Below are 18645 nucleotides of genomic sequence, written 5' to 3' on the forward strand. Positions count from 1 at the left end.
TGGGGCCACAGTTTGGGAGAGAAACGGATCATGGCTGCTGTGGTGAAGAGGGAGCTGTAGTTGTGGAGAAGGGGGTGAGACAGACGAGCACATGGGAGCGCACGGGGAAAATGAATCCCCACGGCAGTTGGCTTGGAAAGCAAGAGGGGCCAAATTTCATGAGTTCTTGCAACCAGTGGTGCTTAAAGCCTGGAGCTGTAAGTCAGCAGGCTTGGCTCGGGGACAGCCTGAAGTCTTTGGGGCTGCTCTGTAAGTGATGAATCACTAAATTCTATTCCTGAAATCATTATTACACTGTATGTTAACTAACCTGGATATAAATTAAAAGGAAGGAAAGCAGGACAAACAGCCCACGGACATAGAGCATGGAAACGGGAGATCTGAAGAGCACCTGGGGGGCACCTGAGTGGCTTAGTCGGTTAAGTGTCCGACTTCAGTTCAGGTCATGATCTCATGGTTTGGGGGTTCGAGCCCCACGTCGGGCTCTGTGCTGACAGCTCAGAGGTTGGAGCCTGCTTCGGATTCTGTGTCTCCCTCTCTTTGCCCCTCCCCTGCTCGTGCTCTGTCTGTCTGTCTCTGTCTCTCTCTCTCAAAAATGAATAAACATTAAAAATAAATAAATAAATGAAAGAAATAAAAAGCATACACATCAGTAAAGGAGAAGTCAAACTTTCACTATTTGCAGAAGCCATAATACCCTATATAGGAAACCTGAAAGATTCCACCAAAAAACTGCCAGAACTGATAAATGAATTCAGTGGAGTCACAGGACACAAATTCAATGTACAGAAATCTGTTGCGTTTCTACACACCAGTAATGAAGCAGCAGAAAAAGAAACTAAGGAATCAATCCCGTTTACACATGCACTAAAAATAATGAGATACGTAGGAATTATGCTAACCAAAGAAGTGAAAGACCTATACTCTGAAAACTATAAAACACTGATGAAAGAAACTGAAGACGACACAAAGAAATGGAAAGACATCCCATGCTCTGAGACTGAAAGAGCAAATAACTGTTAAAATGTCTGTACTACCCAAAGCAATCTACATATTTAACGCAATCCCTATCAAAAGACCTGTCAGAATGGCTAAAATCAAAAACACAGAAGACAGCAAGTGTTGGTGAGGAGTTGTGTACTGTTGGTGGGAATGCAAACTGGTTCAGCCACTGTGGAAACAGTATGGGGGCCCCTCAGAAAGTTAAAAACAGAGCTAACCTACCATCCAGCAATTGCACTACCAGCTATTCACCCAAAGAATATTAAAAAACTAATTCAAAGGGATACGTGCATGCATCCCTATGTTTATAGCAGTGTTATTAACAATAGCCAAATTACGGAAGCAGCCCAAGTGTCCATCAACCGATAAATGGATAAAGATGTGGTATATATACACAATGGAACATTATCTGGCTAGAAGAAAGAACGAAATCTTGCTATGGGCAATGACATGGATGGATCTAGAGGGTACAATACTAAGTAAAAGAAGTCAAAGAAAGACAAATACCATGTGATTTCACTCATCCGTGGAATTTAAGAAAGAAGACAAATGAACAAAGGGGGGAAAAAAAACAGAGACCAACCAAGAAACTACAGAGAAAAAACCGGTAGTTACCAGAAGGGAGATGTGTGGGGGGTGGGTGAAATGGCTGATGGCGATCAAGGAGTGCATCTGTTGTGATGAGCATGAGGTGATGTATGCAATTGCTGAATCACTATATTGTACACCTGAAACTGATGTAACATGGCACATTAACTGGAATTACAATAAAAACCTTTAAAAAAAGAAGTATTTCTTTCCAGAAATGACTATGCCCCCTATAAAAGGAAAGCCATAGGGAAAGCATGTTTGCCTGTATGGTCACAAGCACAGTGCTTAGAAGTTTCCTTGTGAAAACAGATGAACATAAGGGAAGGGAAGCAACAATAATATAAAAACAGGGAGGGGGACAAACCATCAGAGACTCTTACATACAGAGAACAAACTGAGGGTTGCTGGCGGGGTGTTGGGTGGGGGGGATGGGCTAAATGGGTGAGGGGCATTAAGGAGGACATTTGTTGGGATGAGCACTGAGTGTTCAAAGTAAGTGATGAATCACTAAATTCTATTCCTGAAATCATTATTATGCTGTATGTTAACTAACTTGGATATAAATTAAAAATACATAAAAAGTAAATAAATATTTTAAACATCAAAAAAGAAATTTCCTTGTGATACAAGTCAAGGGTACATAAAGAATCAAACTTAAGTGTGATTACATCTAAATAAATAGAAACTGGATAGCCGGCCATTTGAGGACAAGACATGTTCTGCAGTATCTTCAATTCACTCTGGTTTATGGATCACTTATTAGTGGTTTCCATGAGTCATGGAGTGACTGGGTGAAAAGGAAGCCTATGCACTGGTTTCTTAGAGAAGGTCTGGATGTTTCTTTGGGCTGTTTCGTTGAAAATGGCGTGGAAAAACTTTGGACATAGATAAATTGGTCTTCAGCAGTTTTTTCCAAATTGCAAATGAAAGACCTTTTAGTGCACTGTAAAATAAATTTAAAAGCCTGTAATAAGCGTTCAGAAAAATAAACTATCCTGCATCACCACAAGCAAGAAATACAGTCCATTTCTCCTATCCATTAAGTCATTCACTAAGTCAATAAATATTTACAGGTATCTGCCATATCCCAGGACTAGTCTAGGCACTGAGGACACATCAATTATCAAATCAATCAAAATTCTCCTCCTGAAGATTATATCCACTGGAGAGAGGGGGGTAAGAGGCAAAGACATATGAGACACAATATAAGGCAGGAAGAGTAAAGACAGCATTGTATTTTAAACAGAATGGTCAGAAGGCCTGTGTCATGGTAATAAAACCCTGCAGAGACCAGAAGGAAGAAGGGAAGAGCCGGCAGGAAGTTTTGGGGAAAGACTGTTCCAGGCAGAGCAAAGAAGTAAAGGACCCTGAGGGAGAAGCTTCTGTAACAGACTTAATAATGTTTCCTGAAAGATGTCCGTGTCCCATCCCCAGAACCCGTGAACTTTTGTTATGTTGTGTTAACTGGGTTGCAGATGCGATGCAGGCTGCTGATCAGCTGATCAGAAAAAGAGGAAGATCGTCCTGGATTATCCGGGAGGAATGTAATCAGAAGGGTCCTGAAAGGCAGCAGACACAAGAGGCAGAAGACGGGCAGAGGGAGAGTACCCAAGAACGGTCAGGGAGATGCAGTGTCGCTGGTTTCGAAGACGGAGCGGGGAGAATGAGAGTCGAGAACTGGGCAGGCCGCACATGCTGGTAGCCCGAGGGAAAAATCTCTCCCCTCGAGCATCCAAAGAGGAACACGGCTCCGTAGGCACCTTGCTATTATCCCAGTGAGATGTGTCAAAGTTCACACCTCAAGAACAAACACACCTTAAAATTTTGTCGTTTAGTCTACTACACTCCTAGTAATTTGGAAAGTCAGCAATAAGCAAAGTACAGTATACTTGGCAGGTCCGCGTAACAGCAGGGAGGGCGATATGGGTGGAGAAATGGAGCGAGAGGAGCACCTGGTCGGCTCCATCGATAAGAGCATGTGGCTCTTGATCTCGGTTGTGAGTTTAAGCCCCATGTTGGGTGTAGAGACAACTTAAAAATAAAAAAAAACTTGAGGTGCCTGGGTGGCTCAGTCGGTTAAGTGTCTGACTTTGGCTCAGGTCATGATCTCACAGCTTGTGGGTTTGAGCCCCGCGTTGGGCTCTGTGCTGACAGCTCACAGCCTGGAGCCTGTTTCAGATTCTGTGTCTCCCTTTCTCTCTGCCCCTCCCCTGCTCGTGCTCTGTCTCTCTCTCTCTCTCTCTCTCTCTCTCTCTCTCTCTCAAAAATAAACATTAAAAAAATTAAAAAACAAATTTAAAAAAATTTTTTAAATCTTGAGAAAGAAAGAAAAACGGAAAGAGAACAGGAGATGTATTCAAAGGAGAGGGAGTGGGGATGCAGAGCAGACCAGAGAGAACTCTAAGAGCCACTTTAGGGGCACGTGGGTGGATTAGTCGGTTGAGCATCTGATGTCACTTCAGGTCATGATCTCACGGTTCGTGGGTTCATGCCCCGCATTGGGCTCTGTGTGGACAGCTCACAGCCTGGAGCCTGTTTTAGATTCTGTGTCTTCCTTTCTCTCTGCCCCTCTCCTGCTCGTGCTCTGTCCCTCTCTCTCTCAAAAGTAAATAAACGTTAAAAAAATTTAAAAATCTAAAAAATTTTTTAAAATCTTGAGAAAGAAAGAAAAATGGAGAGAGAACAGGAGATGTATTCAAAGGAGAGGGAGTGGGGATGCAGAACAGGCCAGGGAGGACTCTAAGAGCCACTTTAGGGGCACGTGGGTGGATTAGTCGGTTGAGCACCTGATGTCACTTCAGGTCATGATCTCACGGTTTGTGGGTTCGTGCCCCGCATCGGGCTCTGTGCGGACAGCTCGGAGCCTGGAGCCTGCTTCGGATTCTGTGTCTCCCTCTCTCTCTGCCCCTCCCCACCTCAAGCTCTGTCTTTCTCTCTCTCTCAAAAAAAAAAATAAACATTAAAAAAAATTTTTTTTAATTAAAAAAAAAAAAAAAAGAGCCACTTTAAGTGGTTTTAACTTTAAGGGGGAAAAAAGAAGCCATAATGGATTTTGAACAGAGGAATGGCAATCTCGTGTACACTTCCTAAGGATCACTTTGGCTGCTCCCGTGGATAACACATGTAGGATGGGAAGTGTGGAAGCAGGACAACCCATAAAAAGGCTGTTGTAATAATCCAGGAAAGAGGTTTGGCAGTTTAGAACAAGGCGATGGAAATGAGCATGGAAAAATGTGAAAGAGACGGGTGAGTTGCCTCCACGACTCACAGTTACTTGGATCTTACCCGAATTGCCTTTTCCTTGGGTTGCTAACTTCATCATCCAAAACTTTCCTTCCCTTACCAAGTGGACCATATCTCGTTCGAATGGTTGATGCCCTGCGAGCACACAAAGTCATACGTGTTGTAGGTAAAATTCACTGGAGAATTAGGTTCCCACTACATATTCTTCAAGCATTCAGAAGCAGTGTTTTTCAAACTTTCTTTTTTCATGACCCATTTGAAGAAATATCATTTGCCAAGTCTCCTACACATATGTTAGGAAATACTTACTCTTCTTCAATGTTTTGGAAGAGTGGGAAAAGCTTGCTAGTATCTCATTTGTTTATTTCATTAAAAGTTGATAATAGGGCTCCCTGTACTGGTTTTATAACTCATGATAGGGTCAGAAATACAAAAAGTAGAGCTGTATACCGTTCATTTAGTTCTTCAACAAAACAAAAACTTGCCCATTGATCAAAACAAAACAAAACAAAACAATGCTGTGTGTCCCAAATATATTAGGAAAGTCATATCCCCAAACTCAGAGAACCATTTCAAGGGCCCCAAAGCCTCAAAAACCCACGGATACAAAGCTACTCCTGGAGACTAACATTCAGTTACAGAGAGCTCATGTCCTCACCCACAGAGACCAGGTTCCCGAAGTTCTCCAGCATCACTTCTCGGTACAGCTTCCTCTGGGTGGGGTCCAGCAGCCCCAGCTCCTCCTCCGTGAAGACCACAGCCACGTCCTTGAACGTCACTGCCTCCTACAACACCAAGCACATATAACCTCAATCTTACAACCAACCTTCACTGTGAGGGACAGCGCCAAGATACTATCTTCTTATCTGTCACTTTTACTCAATGGAATGGCTAATGTTCTTGACCGTTGGTTTCCTGTGTGAACCTGAGCAGGTTTCCTGTATTTTACATATGTAAGTGGAAGATGCAATCAAGAACCTCCTTATACAACAGCTCTGAGGAGTAAATGCAGAGACAGAACTAAGTGCCTGGCAAATCCAGCAAGACTGGATATTTTAAACTAAAGTTATACCTTAGTTTATAGCTGGAAGCAAGCTAGATGCCCCTTAGGTGGTGAATGGATAAACTATGCACATCCATACCAGAATATAATTAAAAAAAATTTTTTTTAAATATTTATTCATTTTTGAGAGATAGAGGCAGAGAGAGGGGGAGACACAGAATCCAAAAAGGGCTCCAGGCTCCAAGCTGTCAGCACAGAGCCCGATGCAGGGCCTGAACCCATGAACCGTGAGATCGTGACCTGAGCCGAAGTCAGATGCTCAACCGACTGACTGAGCCACCCAGGTGCCCAACACCAGAATATAATTTAAGGGGGGAAAAAAACAACTATCAAGCCACAAAAAAAAGATATGTTTTTACCTTAAATTCATACTACTAAGTATAAGCAGCCAATCTGAAAGGTTATATACTGTACAATTCCAACCATATAACATTCTGGAAAAGGTACAACTGTGGAGACTGTAAAGAGATCAGTGGTTGCCAGGGGTTAGGGAAAGGGAGGGGTAAATAGGTGCAACACAGGATTTTTTAGAGCAGTGAAACTACTCTGTATGATACTATAATGGTGGGGCCATATCATTATAAAGTCCAAACCGACAGAAAGAACAACATCAAGAGTGAATCTTAATGTAATCTAGGGACTCTGGGTGATAATGATGCCCCAATACAGGTTCATCGACTGTAACAGTGCACCACTCTGGTGGGGGATGTTGACAATGGGAGGGATTGTGGGTGTGTGGAGGCAGGGGGTACACGGGCAATCTCTGTACTTTCTGCTGGATTTTACTGTCAATGCTCAACTGCCCTAAAAAAATAAAATCTATTATTGAAAAACACATATACAAACCTAAGGTTATATGTTATTTTGAAAAAACTCATCAATACGTGAAGGAATAAAAATAGACCAGGGGGTGCCTGGATGGCTCAGTTGGTTAAGTGCCTGACTCTTGGTTTTGGCTCAGGTCATGATCTTAACCATTCATGGGTTCAAGCCCTACATCGGGCTCTGCGCTGACAGTGCAGAACTTGCTTGGGATTCTCTCTCTCTCCCCCTTTCTCTGCCCCTCCCTCTCCTTCTCTCAAAATAATTAAATAATAACAATAAATAAAGATAATAAAAAGTTTCAAAAAAATTTTTTTAAGTTTCTTTTTTTTTTAATGTTTATTTTTTTTTTTGAGAGAGAGACAGCATGAACAGGGGAGGGGCAGAGAGAGAGGGAGACACAGACTCTGAAGCAGGCTCCAGGCTCTGAGCTGTCAGCACAGAGCCCAAGGCGGGGCTTGAACTCACAAACCATGAGATCATGACCCGAGCTGAAGTCGGATGCTTAACCGACAGAGCCACACAGGTGCCCCCCACCCAAAAAAATTTTTTTAAGTATACCAGTAAGTAATAAGAGACATGCAGGGTATGACTCAGACACAGGAAACACAGAATCTAGCTCCTCCTGTGTGAAAATCTCCAACAATATTTGCATAAAGCAGTGGTTAGAGCCTGTTGCACTCTGCTGTATTTGAATATCTGTCTACAAAATCCTAACACGGCACGTATCATGTGTACTCTTTCGTTACTGAGTTCTTAGTACGCTGAGGATAAAAAATAGGCAGCGTGTTCGGAGAATTGATTTTTTGGAGAAAAAGCTGCAGGCAGGAAAATGATCAATGCGGTGTGCCTTACAACAAACTCCTAAGCCACCTTAATGTCTAGGAGCAACTATAAATAAGGGCTGTTATATAATGCTAAATGAAAAAGACACAAGTCAACATTAGGTGTATATCATGAATGCGAATAAATCTATGAATGTGCACAAGAAAGAGTAGGGGGAAATAAAAATAGTTAATGTGTCAGCAGTGAAGCAAGCATTCCTACTAATTTGTCCACACTTGTTTTCAAAAAAAATGAATAATGGCAAAATAAAACAAATGCTAAAAAAAACCCCAAAAAACCAAAAACCAAAAACCAAAAACCAAACAGGTCATTTAGCCTGGTGCTCTCCTTGAGTCACCGAGGAAAAGACACAAATGTGTAACACTTTGAGGAGTGAAATGGAATTTTACCAGCAAGAAAGGGAAGCCATATGCACCTTGAATGTGGTCATTTTCTCTTGCTACTTCTGGAGATGTACAGATTCTGGGAATAGAGTCCTGCTGAGGCAGATCTGTGCCTGGTAGTGTCTGGAAAAGGCAGAAAAGGACATGAATGGGTGACCAGGGACGATGCTCACCCACATGAATGCTTATTGTGAATTACCCAGGAGCCCCTTCCTTGGGGTGGCTCCTGCCATACACAACTTGAAGAGCAGATCAGGGCACGGATACTCCATTCCTGCCCCCCACGCACATTCACTGTTGTGTGTTGACTTGGTGTGTTGACTTGTGCCGTCTTGTGGCTTCCAAGGTGGCAGCTGAGATTCTGATATGATGGAAATTGAGACAACATAATGCACCCAACAAGAATCATCTCTGGGGCAGAACACCTGGGTGGCTCAGTGGGTTAAGCGTCTGACTTTGGCTCAGGTCATGACCTCGCGGTTCATGGGTTCGAGCCCTGTGCTGGGCTCTGTGCTGACAGCTCAGAGTCTAGAGTTTGCTTTGGATTCTGTGTCTCCCTCTCTCTCTGCCTCTCTCCTGCTCATGCTCTATCCCTATTGTTCAAAAATAAATAAATGTTAAAAAAAAAAACACTTAAGAATCATCTCTGGGGCAATCGTATCTGGGTTCAAATTCTACCTCAGCTTCTCACTAGTTGTATCATCTTGGGTAATTTAATAACATCTCTTTCCCTCAATTTTGTCATCTGTACAAATGGGAGAATAATATTTCCAAATCCTAGAGCTGTTGAGAGCTGGAGAACACTTTGAATACACTCAGAGTTTCTTATTTTTGTAGCCAATATTAAAAAAGATGACATTCTGTAATGTGAAATTTCTCTTATAAATGTGATTTTCTACCAAAAGACACTGTATGATATCCGAATCTGACATTGACTATTCTGAGGTCACTCATAACCTTTGAAAAATCGGTTAACTCTGCTTCATTGTCTTCCCTAATATTGTGTTAGCTGAACAATAATTTTTAAATTGTTGTGGACAACTGTTTTCCCCCACAACATGGAAGCACCCAAATATATAAACCAATTAATAACAAACATAAAGGAATTCATTGATAATAATACAATAATGGTGGGGGACTTTAATACTCCCCTTCCATCAATGGACAAATCATTTAGGCAGAAAATCAACAAGGAAGCAATGGTTTTGAATGAAACACTGACCAGATGGACTTAACAGATAATCCAGTTAAAAAATGGTCAAAAGACATGAACAGACATTTTTCAAAAAAAGACCTATAGATGGCTAACAGACACATGAAAAGATTCTCAATGTCACTCATCATTAGGAAAAATACAAGTCAAAACTACAATGAGATACCACCTAACATCTGTCCGATGGCTAAAATGAACAACACAGGAAATAACGGGTGTTGGAGAGGATGCGGAGAAAGGGGAACCCTCTTACATGGTCGGTGGGACTGCAAACTGGTGCAGCCACTCTGGAAAACAGTATAAAGATTCCTCAAAAGTTAAAAATAGAACTATTGGGGTGCCCAGGTGGCTCAGTTGTTCAAGCGTCTGACTTCGGCTCAGGCTGTGATCTCATGGTTCTTGAGTTTGAGCCCCACATTCGGCCCTCTGTTGCCAGCAAAGAGCCTGCTTCAGATCCTCTGACTCCCTCTCTCTCTGCACTTCCCCCGCTTGTGCTTTCTCGCTCTCTCTCACTTTCTCAAAAATAAATAAACATGAAAAAATAGAACTGGGGTGACTAGATGGCTCAGTCAGTTAACCGTCCGACTTCAGCTCAAGTCACGATCTCACAGCTTGTGAATTTGAGCCCCATGTCAGGCTCTGTGATAACAGCTCAGAGCCTGGAGCCTGTTTCAGATTCTGTGTCTCCATCTCTCTCTGCCCCTCCTCTGCTCATGCTCGGTCTCTGTCTCTCTCTCAAAAATAAATAAACATTAAAAAAATTAAAGAAAAAAAAGAATTACCCTATGACCCAGCAATTGCACTACTAGGTATTTACTCCACCCCGATGTTTATAGCAGCATTATCAACAATAGCCGAAGTATAGAAAGAGCCCAAATGTACAAGAATGGATGAATGGATAAAGAAGATGTTCTCTCTCTCTCCCTCTCTCTCTATATATAATGGATATGTGTGTGTGTGTGTGTGTGTGTGTGTGTGTTGTGTGTGTATATATATATATATATATATATATATATATATATATATATATGATGGAATATTACTCAGCCATCAAAAAGAATGAAACCTTGCCATTTGCAATGACATGGGTAGAGCTAGAGTGTATTACGCTAAGTGAATTAAGCCACTCAGGGAAAGACAAATACCATATGATTTCACTCAGTGTGGAATTTAAGAAACAAAACAGATGAACGTAGGGGGGAAAAAGAGAGAGAGGCAAATTATAAAAGAGACTCTTAAGTGGAAAACAAACTGAGGGTTGCTGGAGGGGAGGTGAATGGCAGGATGTGTTAAGTGGGTGATGAGTATTAGGGAGGGCACTTTTCTTTAAAAAAATTTTTTTTAACATTTACTTATTATTGAGAGACAGAGACACAGAGCATGAGCAGGGGAGGGGCCGGGAGATGGAGAGACACAGAATCAGAAGCAGGCTCCAGGCTCCGAGCTGTCAGCACAGAGCCTGATGAGAGGGGCTCGAACCCACAAACTGCGAGATCATGACCTGAGCCGGAGTCAGATGCTTAACCGACGGAGCCACGCAGGCGCCCCAGGGAGGGCACTTTTTGTGATGAGCATTGGGTGTCGTATGTAAGTGATGAATCACTGAATTCTATTCCTGAAACTAATATTATACTGTATGTTAAGTAGCTGTAATTGAAATAAAAACTTGAATCAAACCATGAAATCTATCACACAAACTTCACAAGATGGACTTTCTCCAATACAGTGTGCTTCCACATCGTGAACAAAAACATCATGATCAAAATGAAGGAATCATTCCAGATTAAAGGAGTCAATTAAAGAGTGTTTCCCTCTCTCTCTCTCTCTGCCCCTCCCCAGCCTGCACTCTTGCTCTCAAAAAATATTTTAAAAATTAAAAAAAAAAACAACAGCACAAATTTAAATATGGACTGTGGGTTAGATAACAGCATATTAACAATGTCATTTTCTGATTTTGACCCTGTGAGTATAGAAGAGAATATCCTTGTTCATAGAAAATAGACACTGTTTAAAAGAAAAACAGCCCTAAAACGCGGTCACTTAGGCCAAGTGACCAAACTGGGGCTTAATGCCTAACCTAATTGCAGTTTCAGACTCCCCCAGAAACTCAGAAATTCTCCGATAAGCACCAGCTACAGTAATCTGTCACACAGACCCTCTCCATCCCCACAAGATGCCTAAGATCCCCTGCTCTTCTCTCTAAGGGAAAGTGACCGTGCCCAGAACAATCCTTTCTTTCCGCTTGCTAATAACTTCCTTGCCCCACCCTCCTTCCCATAAAAACCTTCCATTCTGTACAACTCCTGGGAGATCCCTCCTACTTGTTTTATGGGATGCCACCCAATTTATGAACCGCTTAATAAAGCCAATGAAGTCTTCACGTTTACTCAGTTGAATTTTTGCTAACAATACAAATATTTAGGGACGAAGAAGTATTTTCTACAGCATAATCCCAAATTCTTGAAAAAAAGAGATGCGTGAAATAAAAAAAAAAAAAGGGCAAGGACAGTTGACAGCTGGCAGCAGCTAGGTCTTGGTGTCTTCAACTCATCATAAGTAACTCCAAAAGTATCAGCAATTTTTAGACATAACCACAATGGTGCAGCGAGAAACACAATTTTTTTTTTTCGACAAAAACCAAGGAAAGAGAGGAGGCTCTGAAATGCCACAATTATGTCTCTGTCCCTGAGAAATCATGAGATATTCTGCCCTCCTCCAGACCCCCTACTTTCAGCCAGAAACGGTTTGGGAATGTTAACCTTAAAAATAAAACTGCCAGTGATTTTACTGGAATAGTAGAGAACTGCAATCCAGGACGAGCAGGATATGGCAAAACCACAGGCAAGTCCGCAGAACAAAGGGGAAACCCACTCTTTCACCGAGGAAAGGGAGAAACTGGGCAAGCTGTCATAAACAAAAAGCCCATTGGATTAACCGGGACTTGGAAATATGGTGGCTTTTCATTGGCTGAGTTTTGACAATCTTTCATTGGTTGGGCTGATGCGGCGCTGGGGGAGGAAAGCCATTCTGGTTCCCTCTAGGATAGCAACGAAGAGCTACGGTAGTTATCAGCCTGCAAGGTGGTCTCTTCCAATTGGGCCTCCCAACTGGGTCTCTTACAATTGACAAGAGCGACAGGGTGTGAGGGCTCTCCCTGCCAGCCTCGGACGCCATCCTAAAGGAGGTTTTCTCACTAATTTTCACAGGAGTAACTCTTCAGAAGCGGTTGGGGACTATGAAGCTTCCGATTGGGATCAAAGAGAAATGACAGGAGTCACTGCAGCTGAAGCTCTCACTCCATCCGATATTCATGGCTTTCAGGATACTGAGCACTTAAAAAAATTAAAGTCTAATACCAAGAGATCACCATTCACCACGTGGCAGGAACTGTCTTTAAGGCTTTACCTAACCCATCTTGTTTAATTCTCAAACCGCTGTATTATAAGCAAGGTAGAAAAGTCATCCCAATGTTACCAAAAAAAAAATAAAATAAAATAAAAATTGGACACAGATGTTAAGTCCCTCAATGTTCAACCGAGTGAAAAGGCGGAGCGAGGGAAAGGTGGGCTGCCCTGGGGTGGGGGGCAGGACCGTAGGCAGAGAGCTCGGGAACCCCCCCCCCCCCACCGGGCCATGCACAGCACAAGATCCCCAAACGCCAAGAGGGTCCCTGGGGAGGGAAACACCACTCCAGTCCTCAAACCACCGCTGTCTGACGCAGCTCTTTTCCCCAAATCAATGGCCGGTGGTACTGGCACCCAGGGAAGTTCAGAAGGGTCTCGAAACCAGAAACCACTCACCACAGCGACGGAAGAGCCTGTAGCAACTTGGCCACCCGAGCGGAAGTGCCTGAGACCGCCCCGCCCCAGGCTGCGGGAGGATCAACTACCCAGAATTCACGTTTCCAGACGGCCTTGGGGAAGCGTACGACTGTCTACGGGACTTCCGGACTACACTTCCCAGAAAGCCATTCCCACCCTCTTTGGCCGGAAGTGCTTGCGCCTCCTGAGAGATTCGGTAGCATAGTTCCCACAGTGGTCATGGGGGCGGAGTTCATACTGTCGACTTCGAGGGCAGTAGTAACGTGGGTTCCCACAGTGGGGGCAAGAATTAACCTCTCCGAAATCCGGCAGCAGAAAATATTCTAGGTTATTTAAGCTGCTGTTAGTTTTGTCTCTACTATAACACTAAACCTAGCTGTTATCCAAACATATATATATATATATATATATATATATATATATATATATATATATATATATATATGATATAGGAATATATAAATGATATATATCCCTAATATATCATTGGAAAGTTCAGTTCAGTTGCAGTGGTGAACTTCAGATACTCTGAAGAATGCACAAGGTGAAGGCTTAAGAAGCTGAGCGTTTGGAAATCTACACAGCAGAACTGTTGATAAAAATACTTTAAAACTGTACTGCAAAATTCATGGGCCCAAGACAGTTATGGTAATTTGACTGATTCTTTATTACTCTTCCAGATGAGTCTGAATCATGAGTGCCAGAATCCATGAGTCACCTCCATTCTGGCAGTACACTAATCGTGTGATGGCTTAAAATATTGTGCCACGGGGAAGCAAGCACCAAGGCACCTCCACACAACCGCATGGGCACCAGTCTTGGAAGTTTCCTGGGGTATCTGATAGACCACTCAAATGGGATAAAGACCAGAGACAACCCCAGAAGGAGAAACCAGATTGGACACACACAGGTTCAGATCCAGGCTCTAGACACCCTAATTGGATAACACTACCACTCATAACCAGACTCAGGCAGCAGAGGGCAACATGAAAAATTTGGGCACTGCATACTGTAGGCCCTCCTGAGGCACAGGGCCTGACCCCACCTACTTGGACCTAAGAGTGATACAGTCTCCTTTATTCTAACTGATGTTCTCACCTCTTTAAGCACACATAGTCTTATAAGCTGAACAGCCATGAGTATCTTTATTTATCTATGATGTCAGCCCTAGCCGGATATCAGCAAAACTGACCTTCAAAAAGATTGGGTCTATGACACAGAAATTCCGCTCCCAGGTATATACCCAAGAGAAATGAATCATATGCCCACAGTTGTACAAAAATGTTTATAGCAGCATTATTGATAATAACCAAATTGTAGAAACAATCCAAATATCCAGCAACTGATGACTAGGTAAATAAAATGTGATATATTTATACAATGGGATCTTACTCTGCAATTAAAAAATGAAATACTGGGGCGCCTGGGTGGCGCAGTCGGTTAGGCGTCCGACTTCAGCCAGGTCACGATCTCGCGGTCTGTGAGTTCGAGCCCCGCGTCAGGCTCTGGGCTGATGGCTCGGAGCCTGGAGCCTGTTTCCGATTCTGTGTCTCCCTCTCTCTCTGCCCCTCCCCCGTTCATGCTCTGTCTCTCTCTGTCCCAAAAATAAATAAAAAAACGTTAAAAAAAAAAAAAATGAAATACTGATTCAGTCAAGGATTGACCTTGAAAACATGCTTAGTGGAAGAAGCTAGACACAATAAACAATGTGTTTTATGATCCCATTTATATGAAATGTGCATAATACATCAATCCATAGAGGAAGAAATTTGATTAGTTATTACCAGGGACGTGTTCATTGGGAGTGGAGAATGAATGCTAATGGATGGGGGGGGGGGTGGAGGGGTTGGTGGGCTGATGAAAAAGCTCTGGAATGAGACAGTGGTGATAGTTTATATCTTTGTGAATATACCAAAAATCATGCAATTATACATCTTACAAGTGTGAATATTCAGGTATGTGAATTATATCTCAATCAAAAAGAGAGGTTGGTCTGTTTGAAACTATTTCCCACTCTCAAGATACTATGGACTGGTTTGTGCCCCCTGCCCATGCATACTGATGCCTTAAACCCCAATATGACTGTATTTGGAGATAGGCTCTTTAAGAAGGCAATTAAATAGGTCATTAGAGTGGGGCCCTATTCTGATAGGTTACAAATAAATGGAAAAGTATCCATGTTCATAGACTAGAAGAATTGATACTGTTAAAATATCAAGACTACCAAAAGCATCTACAGATTCAATGAGATCCCCATCAAGATTCCAATGGCAGCTTTTTTTTTTTTACAGAAGTAGGAAAAACAGTCCAAAAATTTACATAGCACCACAAAAGACCCCCAATAGCCAAAAAAAAATCCTGAGAAAGAACAAAGCAGGAGGCATCACACATCCTGATTTCAAACTATACTATAAAGTTATAGTCATCAAAACAGTATGGTACTGGCACAAAAACTAATACCAATAGGACAGAATTGATAGCCCAGAAATAAATCCAAGCATATACAGTCAACGAATATTTGAAAAGGGAGTCAAGAACACTCAATGGAGAAGACTCTCTTTTCAATTAATGGTGCTGGGATAATTCGATATTTACATTCAAAAGAATGAAACTGGACCCAAATCTTATACCATTCACAAAGATTAACTAAAAATGAATTGAAAGACTTAAATGTAAGAAATTCCTAAAAGAAAACAGGAATAAATCTCAACATGGCCCTTAGTAATGATTTATTGGATATGACACCTAAAGCACAAGAAACAAAATAAAAAGTAAACAAGTGAGACTACATCAAACTTAGAAGCTTCTGCAGAGCAAAAGAAATCATCCACAAAGGGAAATTACAACCTATGGGATGAGGAAAAATATTTGCAAACCACGTATCTGATAAGAGGCTAATATCCAAAATATATAAGAACTCATACAACTCAACAGCAAAACAACCCCTCTCACAAATAATCTAGTTAAAATGGGCAGAGGACCTAAGTAGACACTTCTCCAAAGAAGATATGCAAAAGACCAACAGGTACATGAAAAAATGCTCCACTTCACTAGTCATTAGTGAAATGCAACTTAAAACCACAACGGAGGTATCATTTCATCCCTGTTAGAACAGCCATCATCAAAAAGACAAGGGATAACAAATGATGTTATGGATGTGGAGAAAAGAGAACACTTGTGCACTGCTGGTTCGACTGTAAATTGATACAGCTACTGTGGAAAACAGTATAGAGGATCCTCAGAAAACTAAAAATAGAACTATTGTAGGATTCAGCAATTCCACTTCTGGGAATATATCTAAAGGAATGAAAACACTGATTTGAAAAGATATGGGCACCCCCATGTTTGTAGCAGCAGCAGCAGCAGCAGCGTTCACAATAGCCAACACACGGAAACAACCTCAGTTTGCATCAATGAGTGAATGGATAAAGAAGCTTTTGTATATATTTACGATGGAATATTATTCAGCCATAAAAAGAAATGATGAAATCCTGCCATTTGCAACAATATGGATAGAACTTGAAGACATTATGCTAAATGAAAAGTCAGAGAAAGACAAATACTGCATAAGTTCACTTATATGTGGAATCTAAAACACAAACAAAAAAACAAACTCACAGAAGAAACAAACTCATAGACTGTGGTTACCAAAGGCGGGGGGGGGGGGGGGGAAGGGGAATTGGGGGAAAGTGGTCAAAAGGTACAAACTTCCAGCTATAAGATAAGTAAATACTAGGGATGTAATGTACAACGTGATGACTACAGCGAACACTGTCATATAATATATAGGAAACTTCGTGAGAGTAAATCCTAAGAGTTCTCATCACAAGATGAAAATGTTTTCTTTTTTTTGTTGTTTATTTTTAAATTTTTTTTTCAACGTTTTTTTATTTATTTTTGGGACAGAGAGAGACAGAGCATGAACGGGGGAGGGGCAGAGAGAGAGGGAGACACAGAATCGGAAACAGGCTCCAGGCTCCGAGCCATCAGCCCAGAGCCTGACGCGGGGCTCGAACTCACGGACCGCGAGATCGTGACCTGGCTGAAGTCGGACGCTTAACCGACTGCGCCACCCAGGCGCCCCTGTTGTTTATTTTTGAGTGAGAGAGAGAGACACACACAGAGTGCAAGCGGGGGAGGGGCAGATGAGACACAGAATCTGAAGCAGGCTCGACTCTGAACTGTCAGCACAGAGCCCGACGTGGGGCTCGAACTCACGAGCTATGAGATCATGACCTGAGCCAAAGTCGGATGCTTAACCAACTGAGCCACCCAGGCTCCCCTTCTTTTTTATTTACATGAGAATATGGACGTTAGCCAAACCTACCGTGGTAATCATTTCACAATATATGTAAATCATACCATCATATTGTATGACTTAACCTTACACAGTGATGTATGTCAATCATTTCTCAGTAAAACTGGGGATAAAAAGAAAATAAATATTTTGTGAGTATGTGAAAATATAACAAAACAATGAATATTTATAAGTATTACAGTCATCATTTCTGGAACTGATGTAATGATCTACAGCTATCATCATTCACTACCCATTCCATATTCCCCTTGCCCTCAGCAAACACCTCAGTTCACTGTGGTTCTTTTCCTAGCAGGATGAACCAAATTTTCATTCTTCAAGGTTGAGACATTAACAGTCCTCCCTGAACTGTGTTGTATTTTTCCACTGGTTTTTGATCATTAGACACGGTGCTTTTAAGAGACCCCTAAGTGATCTCTTGCATTCCAGACGTACTCTTGCTTACCTCCACTGTGCTGTAGCAACTCAATTGTTTGTTATTGGAATCAATTACCCCAACCAGTAAAATAACCCCCTTCTTTGACTATTCATTCAGAAGTAGGAGACATCAAGTGCCCAGTCTGAAATATCAAGTTCAATGGAATGAACAAGGAACAATGGAATCATTGTTGTGTTTTCTGATGAAATCATTCATCCCCTTGGAATTAAGATCTCTTTAGAGCCTGCTCATGGAGACAGGAAGCAAAATATTTGCTACTGGAACACTAGAAGTAGTAGTAAGTGGAGCCACTCAAATTTCTACCCCTGGATTCCTGATCTTGGGAAGCTTGGTTATGGACACCATATTCTGAGCACGGATCTAAATCATATACAGTATCTATGAGAACAATGCCACAGCTCAACAAGATACTGCCACCTACCAGGTAATGTAACTGAATTTTCAAAGGGCTAGTCCACTTTCTATCAATCCAAATATTTCAAGGTAATGGGGAACAGGATCGAAACAATGCACTCCACAAGGATGGGCTCACTGCCACACTTCATTTGCTATGAAGTGAATTCCTTATCAGAAGCAATGCTTTGTGCAGGTTCCTCGAAAAATTAAAAATATAACCATCATATGATCCAGTAATTGCAGTACTGCGTACTTACCCTAAGAACATGAAAACACTAATTCGAGGGGATATATGCACTCCTATATATACTGCAGCATTATTTACAATAGCCAAATTATGGAAATAGCCCAAGTGTCCATTGATAGATGAAGAGATAAAGGAGATGTGATTTTTTTTTTAATTCAGCCATTTAAAAAAAGTTAAATCTTGCTATTTGCAACAACAGGGCTGGATCTAGAGAGTACAATACGAAATGAAATAAGCCACTCAGAGGAAGTCAAATACCAT

At 41.8% G+C, this 18645-nt stretch overlaps 1 protein-coding gene across 1 annotated transcript in view; it reads right to left on the minus strand.

Annotated features, from left to right (window-relative positions):
• LOC102970337 (zinc finger protein 234) overlaps nt 1-13065 on the minus strand; it is a 43884-nt gene extending 30819 nt beyond the window's left edge. The window contains 4 exon segments of the mRNA XM_042970084.1: nt 4879-4971; nt 5495-5621; nt 7983-8073; nt 12964-13065. Coding sequence (XP_042826018.1) covers nt 4879-4971; nt 5495-5621; nt 7983-7997 — 235 coding nt within the window. The 5' untranslated portion in view covers nt 7998-8073; nt 12964-13065.
• Between the last annotated feature and the right edge of the window lie 5580 nt (nt 13066-18645).

Source organism: Panthera tigris, chromosome E2, assembly GCF_018350195.1.
Source record: "Panthera tigris isolate Pti1 chromosome E2, P.tigris_Pti1_mat1.1, whole genome shotgun sequence".
Classification (NCBI taxonomy): Eukaryota; Metazoa; Chordata; class Mammalia; order Carnivora; family Felidae; genus Panthera; species Panthera tigris.